We start from the raw sequence: 14,854 nt of genomic DNA on the forward strand, positions 1-14,854 counted from the left end.
CCGGGGGCCACCAGGGGCCGATCTGCCGGCAGGTTCTACCTTCCTATTAAGCGACATCATGTTCCACAGCGCTGTACAACTGGCCAGCGTTATAAGTTGTAGTCCGTGCGATGCTCTGCAGTCAGGAAGAAAGTCATATTTTTTCTTTTTCGCCAAAACAGATAGAGTTTTACAGGAAGATCCGGATTCCTCCTCCTCGCAGTGAAAGGGTTAAAACAAACCCCCAAACATTGGATACATAAGGGGTTAAACAGTCTCTGCTCCAAAACACCAAAGCGTGATACTCTGCAGAACTCAGGGGGGGGGTGATGGAGGGATGGTGTAATCCAATGTACATAAACACAGGAGAGTCTGATGCAACGATAGGGAGGAGAGGGGAGGAGCGAGGGAGGAGAGAGGAGGAGCGACCCGTTACTATAAAGAACCGAGACAAAGAACGGGACGAAAACAAACGTCCCTGAGAGCATCGAGACGACATCGGCCAACCGGATCCACCCCGATCCACCTCAACGAGATCCCAGGATCCGCACATCCACCCCGATCCACCTCAACGAGATCCCAGGATCCGCTCATCCACCCCGATCCACCTCAACGAGATCCCAGGATCCGCTCATCCACCCCGATCCACCTCAACGAGATCCCAGGATCCGCTCATCCACCCCGATCCACCTCAACGAGATCCCAGGATCCGCTCATCCACCCCGTCAGCGACCCGCAGACATGAGCTGCTCCTACGTTGAAGCAGAGAAGCTGCAGCCGACCGACTTCGAGGTCCGATACTTCGATGACTACGAATTCTACAACCTGACCGACCGTTACGCACGTAAGTCCCGGTGACAACCGCCTAGCGACGGGGCAGATTCCGCAGGGGGGGGGGTAACAGGGAGGGAAAGAAGACCAGGGAGAGAAAAGCGTTTAACCTTTATTCTGCTGGAAACATGTACAGCCAGCTACCTGTCTGTGCCGTGCACGCCGTGGCGGGGGGCCGTCTGTCGGTGGGGCGCACCGTTTAATGCCCCCTGTTTTTTCTTTTCTCTGTAGTGCCAACGGCCGCAAGGAAAGGCCGGACGAAGAAAGAGGCGCGAGAGAACACCAACCGGGAGAGCCCGTGCGGCCACGAGAGGAAGATCGCCGGCAAGCTGCAGCGCAGCGAGGACAAGCGCAAGGGAAAAGCGGCCAAGGCGTGAGGGGCAGGTGAGAGCTGCGGGCAGGAAAGGGTGCGGGAGGCTGATGCTGCCACGGGGTACAGAGGGATAAATGCCCTAGAGGCGGCAGCCGCTAACTTTCTCGTCTGATTAAAGGTTTCACCTTTGGACGGCACCAGGACGCACGGACAAACGGCATCGCGACAGACACCGACAACTCACACAGTCCGGGAGGCGGAGAGCACGCGCAGCAGGAGCAGAAACGGATCCAGTCTGGGGGGATCGTTCTAACAAACCGGAGACCCGGAATGGCGGAACGACTCGCCTCCCCGACACGGACCGGGAGCTGCAGAGCATCCCTCCTCTAAACAAGGCACGGGAACCCACGGAACATCTCGTCCTTAACCGCATTCAGAGTGATGGGAGTGGGACAGAGCACCTCCGATTAACCCATTCATGTCTTGGCGGAGCTGATCCCACTCCGTTAATAAATTCAAGGCTGGATGGAAGGGGGGGGGGGGCTGTTGTTTTTTTACTCTTTAATGGCCGGAAGGAGATTCTATAGAATCAGTTAACCCTTTCAGGATCAAAGTAAATAAAACATGTTTTGTTCAAGTATCCCTGTTTCTTGTGTTATTATTTTATATACTCGGTACAGGGCCCGGGATCTGCAGCCAACGCCAACCGCATCACGGTCAATAGGGGTCTATATAGCACTTTCATATTCCACGGCGCTGTACAACTGGCAAACAGGGAATAACAAGTAGTGCGTCATAAAATGCACAGATCTGCGCAAATATAACAAAAACACAGACGGGTTTTAACGCAGAGATCTGTATCCCCCCCCCCCCCCCGACATTTTAATAAAACCATTATTCCTGCCTCTCCTCCAAAAAATCCAAGGGTGATACTCTGCAACACTCTGGGACGGGTGATGGAGGGAGGATCCAACATACGGAAATACAGGAGAGCCTGATACAGCAATAAGGAGGAGAGAGGGGGGGTACAGAGAGAGAGAGAGGAGAGAAGGAAAGGGGGCACAGAGTGAGAGGAGAGAGAGAGAGAGAGAGAGAGAGGAGAGAGGGGGCACAGAGAGAGAGGAGGAGGAGATAGGGGGGCACAGAGTGAGAGGAGAGAGAGGGGAGGAGCGATCACTAAGGTACATAAACAAGATTTCCCCGCGATTGACCACGCCCACCGCCGAATAGTGTATAAAATCAGTGCAGAGTCAGCCGTCTCCAGAGTCCTGACGCTGGCAGCGGAATGGGTCGCAGGGAGGAGCTGAGTGACTTCACCCGCGGCACCGTCATAGGATGCCATCTGTGCCACAAGTCGGTTCGTGAAATTTCCGCCCTGCTGGATCTGCCCCGCTCCACCGTTAGTTACACCATCGTGAACTGGAAGCGTCTAGGAGCGACGACAGCCCAGCCGCGAAGCGGTAGGCCGCGGATACTCACGGAGCAGGGCCGCCGGGTGCTGATGCGAGTGGCGCGTAAAAACCGCCCTCCCTCCATAGCCTCGCTCACCGCAGCCTTCCAAACCGCCTCCGGGAGGAACATCAGCAAACGCACCGTGCGCCGGGAGCTCCACGGGATGGGTTTCCACGGCCGAGGAGCCGCACAGGTGACCGCTCGCTACCCGGGGTCAGACATCGTGTGCAGGGGTAACGGGCAGAAGATGAACGCTGCGCGTTACTCGTCGTGGAGCGGCTGTTACGCTGTGGTTGGCGGAACCCCAGAGCACTCAGAATAAGGCGCGCACCAGGGGGCAGAAGGGCAAAGTCTGACAGGCAGACCTATGGGTCGCATTATGTAGCGGGATGTTTACTTATCCCTCAGAAAGCAAACATTCCCCTCACAGCCGCCATTTTCTGTTAACTCTTCACAACCCGCTCCCCTCCGTCTGTCTTGTGATGACATTTATCCCATTAGGCGTGAACCCCGAATCCCATCACGTTTAGCCAGCCACGGCGAGGCCTGGGTGTAATCCTCTCCTTGTCATTTCTCTGCAGTGCCTGCTGCCGCACGAACACGTCGAACACAAAAAGAAGCGCGAGAAAAAACCAGCTGGGGGACCCGCTGAGGCAGAGACTGCACCGAAAACCGGAAGTGAGACGACCGGAAATGCGGAGGAGTCTGCAAAGACCGAGGAGCCGGTGAGCATCGGGGGTAGGGAGGAAGCAGTGGCTGAGGGAGGCAAATCTTTATCATTAATACCCTCACCCTATTGTAACAGCTTTCCAGACTATGTTGGCGCTCTACAAATAAACATAACCAGTAAATACTGCCCTGCCTCTTAGTTACTGAAGGGGTATTCAGCGAACCACGCAAGGAATTGGGGGGTGGTTATGATAAATATGAGGGCAGGGGCCCCAGGAGAGGAAGGTGATCGTGAGAAATACCCCACACCTGACACGTTCTCATCTGATGAAAGGTTTAATGGCCACAACGGCATCCCGACGGATAACGCAGAGACCATGCGTGGTGGGAGCAGAAACTGATCCAGTCTGGGTGGCATCATTCTAACAAACCAGAGACTGGAAACAGCAGAACGTCTCGCCTCCCCACCACGGACCCGCAGAGCATCGCTCCTCTGAGCAAGACACGGGAACCCACAGAACATCACCTCTAATATCTGCATCCACAATGATGGGAATGGGGGCAGATCACCATCCGGTTAACCCATTCGTGCCTTGATGGAGCTGATCCCACTCCTAATAAATTCAGGGAAGGGACGGGCACTGTTAATTTAACTCTTTAGCGGCTGGAAGGAATTTCTATAGAATCATTTAATCCTAAAGGAGAAAAGTAAACATTTTGTTCAAATATCCCTGGTTTTCATGGTTAATATTCTACTTGGTACTGGGGGCCGCAGGGGACCTCCAGGCTATTTGGGCATCCTCTCCAGTTTAAATATCCACTTTAGCTGTGCCATCCACATGCTCCATGATGTGAACTTTAAGTCTTTTTTACTTCAGAAGCAATACGGAGGTGCGCTCAGTACCGCTATACGAACCGACATTACCCCCTGCGACGTAATTACCCCGGAAAAATGTTAGAGTATTAAACCCGCCGCATACTAACGGGCTGAATACTCTCAGATACAAATGTGGCAAAAGGGGGCAGAAGTAGAGCAGAACTGTAACAGCCCTCAAAAACTGTGTGTCGGTGTCACTGGAGCTTCGGCAGGGGTTAAAATAAAGTCTGTGGTTACTGGGCCTTTTGTGGGCTCCTGCTGTTCCATAGAGGTTCACTTCAAGAATCCTAGGGGTTGGGGGAGTCAACTCATGTCATGCTCAGCCACGCTCTGCTTCAGGTACTCTTCATACAGAAGTTTCTAGAGGAGAGAAAGCACAGGAGTAAGTTGGGGGGGCTTTTAGTTTGTTTAAGTGTGAAATCTACCCCATCCAATAGGACCGGCCACGAGCCGACGCCACACAGTAAAACACTGGAACCCTGCTGCCCCTGAACATGCATCCCGGAGAGGGGGGGGGGGATTTAGAAAGGACAGGGCTCACCTTTTTCTGTTCCACCACCTCGATGACGTGGGTGCGGCGGTCCTGCAGGTAGCGGCGCTGCTTCTTGTTGAGTGTGGGTTGAGTCCTGGGAGCAGGGGAGGAAAAAAAAAAAAAAAAAGTGTGAGCACAGTTACACGCCGGAACCTAAACTCACACAGTGCTGCGTGCAACATGCGCGAAACGCGCAGCCAGCGCCGGGTACCTGAAACATCGCTGCGCCAGGAAGAGAAGCAGCAGAGCTAAAGTTCCCAGGAACAGGAAGACGTATCCGACGTAATCCTCGGGGAACAGCGACCATATCGTGTGGAGGGGCGCCTGGGAGAGAGAGAATAAAACAGCTGACGGAAGCCCCTGACGGCACGCAGCCCAATACCCCTCCCCCGACGAGGCACGCAGCCCAATACCCCTCCCCCCAACGGGGCACGCAGCCCAATACACCCCACCACCCCCCTGGCGCCCCCTTACTAACCAGGTAGAGCTCCAGGGTCTCGGCCCCGTCCTTGCCCAGAAGCGCGTTCCAGATCTCGGGTGGGATAAACCCAAACAAAGCAGAGACCAAGAGGAAGACGGGGAGCAGGAGACCTCCAAGCCCAAAGAGACAGCCTCGGGCACGGGCCTGTCTGTTACTGCGGACGGTCTCGCTGCGGAGAGAGACAGAGAAAATGATTTCCGTGGAAAGCACCTGTCCGAGGCGGCACAGCGAGCGACGTGATCAGCAGAAACACGGACTATGCAGGCAGACGAGAACCTCGCTCCCCCTGCTGCCCCCGATACTCACTCATCCTGGCGCAGGGCCGCCTCGATGCTCTCCGTCAGTTTCTGGCAGTCTTTGCCGAGTGCGTTCAGCGTGTTCTGCACCGTCTGGGTGATGGTTTTCTCGACGGTTTTACAAACTTCCTCGATTTGGTTGACGCAGCGACTCGGCTGCACCAGGCGGGGAAAAGCACAAATTATATGAAGCACGCGGCGCACACGGGGAACGCATTCTATGCTTAAAGCCCCCCAAAGGTCGCCGTTCACACCACCCTTATATGAGCAGTGAAGGTGTGAGTGCCGTCTCTATAACCTGAACATGTCTGAAATCACTTTAACCCCAACCAATAATAATAATACATTCATATCGCATCTGATCTCCCCCTCCTATGGTGCAAATTATAACAGGGACCCCCCCACACACACACAATCCACTAAAACAGGGGCGTCCAACATGCGGCCCGCGAGACCTCGAGGTGCGGCCCGCGTAAGATCGGCAGCCAGGGCAACCGATCTTACACGAGCCGCACCTCAAGCCCTGCTACTTACTTGTGGGAGGGTCTTCTGGACAGCACGGAGGAAGCGGAGTTCACGTGACTTCCTACTTCCTCTGTGCTTTAGCAGAGAAGGCAGAGGGAGGCCGCGCCCCCTGCTGAAGTCTGTGAGCGGCATCGAGGGAGCTGCAGTGCAGGTAAGGGGGTGGGGAGGGTGTTTGAATGAGTGTGTGTGATTGAGGGAATGAATCTGAATGAATGATTATATGAATAAATGAGTGTGTGTGTGATAGCATGGATGTGTAAGTGCTAGAACCTAGGCATGATGGGACTGTGATTGCTGTTAGCAATCACACTCCTATCATGCCAAGTCAGCCAGTACATGCTGAAACCTGGCCAGCTGCCCCCCTTGTGTAGTGATGCTGCCAGCAGTATGGGGTCTGCACTTACAGCCACCCTGTACCAGCATGTACTGGATGACTTTGCATGATAGGAGTGTGACTGCTAACAGCAATCACAGTCCCATAATGCCTAGGTTCCAGCATTTACTGGATGGATGTGTAAGTGCTGTAACCTAGGCATGATGGGACTGTGACTACTGTTAGCAATCACACTCCTATCATGCCAAGTCAGCCAGTTCATGCTGAAACCTAGCTAGCTGCCCCCCTTGTGTAGTGATGCTGCCAGCAGTATGGGGTCTGCACATCACTTACAGCCACCCTGTACCAGCATGTACTGGCTGACTTGGCATGATAGGAGTGTGATTGCTAACAGCAATCACAGCAAGCACAGTCCCATCATGCCTAGGTACCAGCATTTACTGGTTGCCTGGGTATGATAGGAGTGTGATTGCTGTTAGCAATCACACTCCTATCATGCCAAGTCATATTGCTAATTTTGTCCAATTGTGTGTTACCTTCTTTTATTAAACATGTGAGTTTTTATTATGATTTTTAAAGGTGGGGGTCATTTTCGGTTTTGGCTAAGTGAACCCTGAATGTTTTGGTCCAGAATTTTCATTTTAGTTCATCCCTAGAATAAATCTAGGGAATCCTGAATTTGTAGTCGCAAAACTTTCAAGGCCCAGAAATCAGTGAGAGGAAGAGTAAAGGTTTTGTGTCATTTTACTTTATTTTAATCTGCATATTTTATTAAAGGCCATATTTTTTGTCACAGTGAAAAATGAGTGCGGCCCGCGCACGTATACAATTCTGATGAAGTGGCCCGCTGCAGAAAAAACTTGGACACCCCTGTACTAAAAGCTGCTCCAGTCAGTCCTGTCAACCCTACCGAGGCTTCTGATGCCCTCCCACCCCACCACCTGACATGTTCCATCACGCTATGGAATCTGTTGGCGCCATAAAGATAAATGCAGACGCCGCTCACCTTGTTGGGGTTGGGGATGTAGATGGTCGGCATGTCAAAGCCGCACTTGTTGAGCCCGGGTCTCTTGCAGAGCTCCTGAACGATCTGCATCAGCACCCTCTGGAAGGAGACAAACGAGGGGGGGATTTCTTATTCTGCCCCACGCCAGTTACCCTTCTGTGTTCTGGGGTCATGGCGGTTCCCCCCAGATCATGCACGTGGCCATATAGAGTGCTCACGCTATTTACCAAGTCGGGTTTCCTCATCTCTTTAATTCTCTCTCCTTCCGCATCTCCACGGATATATAAATGGTGGCGCCTGCTGTGAAGCCCTCAGCTCAGGCACGATGGCCGCGCTTTAGGGGACGTCCTCTGCTCTGGCTGTGAAGTTCCTGCCGGGTTCTATCCGTGGAGATGCGGACGAAAGATGGACCGTGGGGAGAAGACGAAGATGCGGGCGGCCGAGAAGGTAGGGAAACGGTTAAAGAGCGAGAGAGCGAAAAGTGAGATTTTTGCTTCATTTTCGTCTGAATGCATTCTGCGCGGATTCAGGAATATCTGCAGTCAAAAAGGTCCTGCCCCGGCACACGCGCCACAGAGACGCCGGATCTTACCTGCCGGTCGCTCTCCCCCCCGGCATCGTCCGCTTTGGTCAGGTAGAAACGGAGTTTGTCGCCGTGGTTCTCGTTAATTTTCTCCACGATGTCCAGAGTTCGTTTACAGAGAGCCTGGCCCATCGGATCAAAGAAAACCAGCACCAGGTCACAGAGCTCCCCTGGGAGACACACAGGAGGGCATTAACAGGTTAACACGTAAAGGAAAGGTGCGCGCTCACGTAATCAGCCCCCGTAGCCATCACTCACACCCCAGGGAGCAGCTCCCACTCCATGAGTACGAGAATAAAGATAATGCGAGTCCATCGGGTGAAATAAACCTACCTAGCCACAAGAGGGCTCTGTTCACATCAAACGGGTATTTCATGTCACCGTCCACCAGCCCCGGGGTATCAACGAACGTCACCAGGCTGAACTTCTTCTGACGCGACGTGGAAATCTCCGTGCAGAGATACTCCGACACCCCTGGGGGAGGAAGACGGGATCAGGAGAGGCGAGTGCGGCACAAACCGGGGGCAACAAAGCAAAAGGCGGATACAGACTGGCGCTGAGACGGTTAAATTACCTTGAAAAGACTGCAGGGGCTTGAAGTGAGGATAGAGATGTAACGTCGCATCGCCCTGCAGAAAAAGAAAAGATTGAGGAACATTGTGAAGAGAGCCCCCCAAACGCGATCCCACCGGGAGCCCCCCAAACACAATCCCACCGGGGGCCCCGCTGCACACTCACGGTCAGAGACTCCCTCTTGCGGCCGCTGGTTATAAAAGTGAATCCCTGCGTCTCTATCGCCACTCCTGTCCGCTGAATGTGTTCCTCTATATACCTGGGGAGGAAAAAGGAATAAAGAAATCTACAAGAGAGACTCCCATCACACCGCGTACGAAAAACCAGCACCCTCGTAGTGGCGCGGAGCGGACAGAGCGCGGCTCACCAGTTAATGAAGCTGCTCTTCCCGGCCGAGTGATTCCCCATTAACATCACCGTGATCTTCTTGCGAGGAGGGAGAAAAGAGAGGCCCAGGTGGGAAGCGAGAGCGATGAGACCTGGGGAGAGACAACGTTTCAAAATACAGCAAATGCCAGCGTGTACCGGGGTATCGGGCCCACCATGCCGGCTCCGCATTGGGAGGAGTGTGGAGGCAAGTGGGCTCCTCAGGGTAGAAGTGGGGAGGCAGAGGGGGTCCGCAGGGTAGAAGTGGGGAGGCAGAGGGGGTCCGCAGGGTAGAAGTGGGGAGGCAGAGGGGGTCCGCAGGGTAGAAGTGGGGAGGCAGAGGGGGTTCCGTATGTATGTGGGGGGTGATACTGGCGGCGCATAAAGTACGATCCGCAGAACAAGCCGGTTGGGGTCTGCCTGGGGTCCCATTGTTGCACAGTGCCGGGGCTCCTCACCGCTCTCGGGGTCGGTATACAGCGCGTGGCAGTCCCGCAGGATCCGCTCGTTGACGGACACGGCCCCGGACATGGCCTCTGCATTGGCCGCAGCTCGGACCTTCACTTTCCCAGACATGCCTGCTCCTCTCTCAGCTTCACCGGCTTCTCCAGTCCTACCTGACCCCGCTCAGCACCTGCCCGCACCCGGCGCACGCAGGGACTTGTAGTTCACAGAGCTATCCACTTCCTGAGCGCCAGCAGCCGAGCCCAAGGGAGAACTACAACACCCAACATACCACGCGGCCGCGGGCGCTGAGGTGGCTGACGTGCAACGTGTCAAGACCGTAGAGAAGGGTTCACACAGACAGAGGATAGAAAGGCAGCGCATAATCATAGAGAAAGACCAACTCACCCGCCCCCTGCTGTACAAATGACAATATGCTGCGGTAAAGACCTCCTGCAGTTTAATAAGTCATTAAAAAGTTTTACATACAGAGAAATATTAAATAAATCTATTATTATCTGTAAAAATGGCGGCTCCTCGGATATGAAGTGTTTACACGCCATTCCCCAGTGAGCTGGATTTATGGCGGCCACCAGCAGACAGGTAAAGAAAATATATATATAAATATATAAATGACTGCGATTATCTGACGGAACCAGAAGTCGGGCTTTTTTTACGAAAAGGAGGGCGAATCTCCTTGAAGCCATAACAGTGCCGTCTTCCCATAGTGAACCATTTTCCCATACGGTGATCCCCTCCCCCGCCTTTCTGGGTTGTTTTTTTGTATATTTGAACATAATGGTGCCTTTCGGCCTCCCCTACTTTGCCAATAAGTCCATCGGGACCGTGGACGGCAGATCTGATTGTATCAGCGAAAGGAAGGGCCAGACAGGTAGACGGTTTGGAGGCCACATGGAACCGAGAGCCCTAACGCGTGCATCAAGGAACCGGAAACCGATGATTATAATCATTTTAAAAAGTGTTTTTTTCCCCGTTAGATTTACTGTACATCGACCCCTACGGGAAAACGATTTCAAACGTCAGCCGGTCCCGGGAATCCAGGACCTTCTAAATATCTACAGTGCATCCTAATGAACAAAAATAACCATGAGGGTGACACAATACACACGCGTGTGACTGGGGAGGAATAATGCCCCCTTTACTGTCCCTCTTCTGTCTTTTAGAGTTGGGTGCGGAAGGTCAATGTGGTCCCTTTCATTCTTCTCTCGTATTCCTCGTCAAAGATTTCGTTCTGGGCCACCAAGAAATGGTTCTTCCAGTCTCCTACGATGCCTGGAGAGTAACCAACATGACCGCCATTGGTAAGGAGAAAAGGAGATAAGGTTTGAGGAAGAGATGTACAAAAAGACAGAGTCATCGGAGAAAGCAGGAAGACCAAGAGGTAGCGACGCTGAGATGCAGTAACCCTGCGATCCGACAGATGTCAAGGCCACCATTGGGACAGGAGGACAAAAATGTCCCTCTTTTACCCAAGTGATGATGTCTTAGCTCACGAGTCACGGTTCTTGGACCCGGTCATTATGTTCTACCTTTTCTCATGAACGGGGAGATGGAATGGTCCATTACGAACGTAGGAATGGTGCTGTAATTAGCCATGGGGTTGTCCTTCATGGCCTGGAAGGAGGTGTGCTGGCAGATCTTCTCCAGAACATCCTCGGACAGATCTTTCTCAAGGAACCTGGCCACTTTCTGCGCCTCGCGCCTCAGATCCTATAAAGAGCGAAGCATTTGGTGATGTATCTGAACGTATAGGACGGGTGTCCAACCTGCGGCCCTCCAGCTGCTACGGGACTACATCTCCCATAATGCTCAGGGACTGGCTCAGGAACATGGGAGATGTAGTCCTGCAGCAGCTGGAGGGCCGCAGGTTGGACATCCCTAGTATAGGACAACCGTTCACGTTGAAGATTTATTCTCACCTCGACCATGTCTTCGTAGAAAATGTAAAGTATTTGATGTCGGTCTTTTGCGTTCCACCAGCCGATGACGTGGTCAAACCAGCTGCCCCAGGGAACTGCAATAAGGAATTTAGTAGGGCACCCTGTAAATCATTCCGTAATCTTTACCTAAAACCGCTATTTCTCCCCTAAAAAAAATAAAAAACATTGATTTTAATTTGAAGAATAAGAAGCATTGTCTCTGACCCTCTCCAGACAGGAATGTTGAGAAATAATTTTCCCAGCTCCCGGGGTCCGGCAGACCCTTATTCATCCTCTGGAAATGGAAGTAGGAGACCAGGCAGTCCTTGGCATTTCTAGCGACGTATATAACCTGCAGACGAAGACATGGAGAGGACAGAGGAACAAGAAAAATCAGCTTTGTTTGGAATTCGTCCAAAAAGTTAGATTTTCTTTAAATTTCTTTCGTTTGTAATTCCCCACAAAGCCTCCAGCATGGACATTGATGCATGTGGTAGTAGCGTGAATATCCGCTCGCTTAAATGTTACGTCACGTGACGATAATGCTTCTATTATATGACATTTTTTCCCACGTTACACCTCTGGACCGAGCGTTATCAGGACCGGCCCGGACGGTCCTTACTTTGTACGTTTGCTTGCTAAGCGTTCCGCGTCTGCGTCTCCGTTTTCATTCTTACCTTACTTCTCTTCTCCCAAAATGACGGAGGCAACAACTGGACTGGAAGATGAGTCTTTAAGATACGGGGTGGCTCCATGGCTTCTGCTAACTGAAGCCCTGCGGCAGATGACAAATAGTTATTTAATAAATTCATTTACCCCGCGATCGCCGGGTGGTGAATAAGAAGCTCTTTCCACGCATGAGTGGGTAATTTTGTGAATGGCTGACGCCCTCCACTGAATGGGGCCGAGTGCGAGATTTAACCGGATATCCGTTACATTCGTTACAAAGAGCAGCATCCTCACCTGATGGCACGGGCTTGGGAGCCACAACCTCTAAAAATGGGTGCCGGTCGTATGTGGGGGCGCGCCGGCACCTTGCTACGTCTCCGTCTTCATGTATCATGTCCACCACCTCCTGCATCCATGTGGTTCCTGGGAGGGAGAGGGAAAGACCTGAGATAATAAACAAAAGATTCGGGAATCCGAGAGGATTGGGGCACTAAACGGATCATGAACATCGGCTACATTTTCCACTTCTCAAGCAGTATTTGGGGGTCTGTTGCTTATGTTGCTTAAATTAGGGGGGTTTCTGTAACGTTAAAAATCTAGCATTTCCCGCAGATTATAATTCACAACTGGATACATTTCTGAACTAAAACAAACCCTTCCTTCCTCTTGTTGCTGAGCGCCCATCCAATATCTTGGTGGTCGTCCAACAATATGCTTTTGGGGACCAAGATATTGGACACCAAGGACCACATTTAATACAACCCCGAAATATTTTAAGGAACCGTTCCTCGCGGGGCCCACGTTCAGTCTTATGCAAGCATTGAATTTTATTCTGATTGCTCTCTCTTCCAACTCTTGTCCATCTTCAGGACCACCTTGATGGCCACCGGTGGCTGGTGGTACACAGTTTTAGTCCTACAGGTTTATAGTGCCTATGAAAGCGTTACAGCATCCAAAATAATTAAAATATTCTCATAAAATGGTTTTCTACTAACAATGAGGTTTTACTTTCTAGATAAGAGGAAGAAAAATCTTCACTGAACCTCCAGCTAGCTTCCGCACCTGCTTTGGGATAGGCGGCCACCAGAACATCTCCAGGGTGCGCCTGGAAGCCCCAAATGTCTGGCCAGGTCTCACATGTTTTCTGGTCCAAGGGAACGCCCGTGATATGCCCCATAGCGGGTCTCTGCATGACATAGGAGCCGAAATACCGTGCGTTCCGTTCAAAGGCCATGATCGGCAGAGAGAAAGAATCGGGGAGGGGGACCGAGTGGAGGCTGCGGAAGTCAGAAAGAGAGAGGAGGGCAAATTACTGAAGGAACTAAGAGAGAAAGGAGGGGGACTAGGACAGGAGGGTAAAGAAAAACAAGAGGAGTAGTTGATACACGTTGGGTAACAGAATGACGCAGAGAAGAAAGCCGGCCAACGGCAAAGAGGGGTAAATAAGAGGGTGACGATTAGAGGCAGCCGCGGGGAGTCGACTTAGCGAAGTGGAAGTCCAACCAAAGCCTCTCGAGATGGTTTCTATGGAGAGGTCTCACATCCGAAATTAAAAGAATGCACTCTATGTAAACCCTGGCTTCATTACAAGCAAACGCGTCCCGATACGCAGCCGAGAAGCAAAATATCCGCCTTGGAGAAGATCTCTGGGTTAATGGGACCCCCGAGGAGCGGCCTCCACGCCCGCCCAGCAGGCAGGACGACGCATAGTTAATTATCCGGAAATTTTAGGAACCAGCTCTTTTGTTTTTTTCGGAGACCGGAAATGAAAGATCCTCATTGCAGACCACAGGGAAGTGACGGACCCTCGGGAACGTTCAGGGAGGAAAACTACTTTTCCCAAGAAGAATTCTTCCGTTTGCCGCTTAGCGCCCCGCCGTGAAGCAGATTTATTTCAGGTTTTTTTGTATGATTTGATAATCCACTGGGAAATTTCACTAATAAGGACAAAGAATCTCATTCATTCACATTTAGCGTTTAACACATTCCTCCATCGTCAGTGATTTTTGGTGTAATGTCACGTCTGTCTTCTCTTATGTCTGTTTTATTTTAGTTTCTATTTTTCTGCTCCTCTAACCTCTTATCACCAATATTTGCCCCCCTTTTGCCCCGTGTCCACTCTTACAGTATATTTAACACTCTCTTTTACAGCCTTCTTAAAGTCCGCAAGACGTTCCTCCATCTTCCTACAAGTCTGCCCTCCCACCCTTCCACCTGCCCCTAACCTGTCTCGTTATATAGAGACAGCATTTCACCGGATTTATTTACACCATCATCGCTTATCCAGTACAAGTCGCCGTCCTTTTGTATCCCTTCACTCCCTACTACGCTCAAACCTATCCATTCTATCTTTTCCTCATCTCTCTTTCTTCTACTTCTGGGGACATCTCTCTTAATTCTCTCTTTCTCTCTGTTCCCAGATACATCTACGGCATCAACTCTCCCGTTCCCCATACCTTACGTTTCTCTTTACTCCATTCCCTCCGGAGCCGGGCCATCATTACCAAATGATGGTCTCTCTGCGACCTACCAACAATTACTGTTTAGTGAATAAACGCCTTGTAAATTAGTTGAGTTGAATTTACCTAAATTTGGTTTCCATGCTCTTAAAATTCTAAATTCCCCAGTAGAACTGCCCTTGGAATGAGCGTTAATGGTTGTTCTAGAGCAAAGCTGAGAGCTCCATGTTGGACACGGTGGGGGACGATGGTCCACATGACAGCTTTGTGGCCGATGATACCGTATTGGCTCGGATATAGGCCGCCCCGTATATAGGCCGCACCCTAAAAGTTTGGTGCTTTTTTAAAGAAAAAGTTTTTTTCTTTAAAAAAGCACCAAAAAAACATGCTGCCACTCTGTCCCCCCCCCCGAGATATGCTACCACTGTCCTCCCCCTCCCCCCCTGAGATATGCTCCCACCCCCCCCCCCGAGATATGCTGCCACTGTCCTCCTCCCTGCCCGAGATATGCTGCCACTGTCCTCC

The 14,854-nt window shown here is 51.7% G+C and overlaps 3 protein-coding genes across 3 annotated transcripts; 1 reads left to right on the top strand and 2 right to left on the bottom strand.

Annotated features, from left to right (window-relative positions):
• The first annotated feature begins 720 nt into the window (after positions 1–720).
• LOC149285678 (nuclear protein 1-like) lies at positions 721–1,187 on the top strand. The gene is made up of 2 exons (XM_089494785.1): positions 721–823; positions 1,042–1,187. Exons 1-2 carry the CDS (start codon positions 721–723, stop codon positions 1,185–1,187), a joined length of 249 nt encoding a protein of 82 aa, XP_089350911.1.
• A 3,237-nt stretch (positions 1,188–4,424) lies between these two features.
• On the bottom strand, positions 4,425–9,393 carry LOC149285679 (uncharacterized). The gene is made up of 12 exons (XM_089495067.1): positions 9,276–9,393; positions 8,819–8,930; positions 8,617–8,710; positions 8,453–8,507; positions 8,212–8,352; positions 7,888–8,048; positions 7,296–7,394; positions 5,441–5,586; positions 5,132–5,303; positions 4,865–4,977; positions 4,663–4,747; positions 4,425–4,481 (listed from the first exon to the last, which is right to left on the bottom strand). Exons 1-12 carry the CDS (start codon positions 9,391–9,393, stop codon positions 4,425–4,427), a joined length of 1,353 nt encoding a protein of 450 aa, XP_089351193.1.
• A 1,048-nt stretch (positions 9,394–10,441) lies between these two features.
• LOC149285680 (sulfotransferase 1C1-like) lies at positions 10,442–13,104 on the bottom strand. The gene is made up of 7 exons (XM_089494910.1): positions 12,933–13,104; positions 12,165–12,293; positions 11,879–11,976; positions 11,427–11,553; positions 11,202–11,296; positions 10,812–10,992; positions 10,442–10,554 (listed from the first exon to the last, which is right to left on the bottom strand). Exons 1-7 carry the CDS (start codon positions 13,102–13,104, stop codon positions 10,442–10,444), a joined length of 915 nt encoding a protein of 304 aa, XP_089351036.1.
• Positions 13,105–14,854: the final 1,750 nt, after the last annotated feature.

The sequence above is a fragment of the Sceloporus occidentalis genome, unplaced genomic scaffold (genome assembly GCF_023333645.1).
Source record: "Sceloporus occidentalis isolate IW3139 unplaced genomic scaffold, rSceOcc1.0.p SCAF_76, whole genome shotgun sequence".
NCBI classification, from domain to species: domain Eukaryota; kingdom Metazoa; phylum Chordata; class Lepidosauria; order Squamata; family Phrynosomatidae; genus Sceloporus; species Sceloporus occidentalis.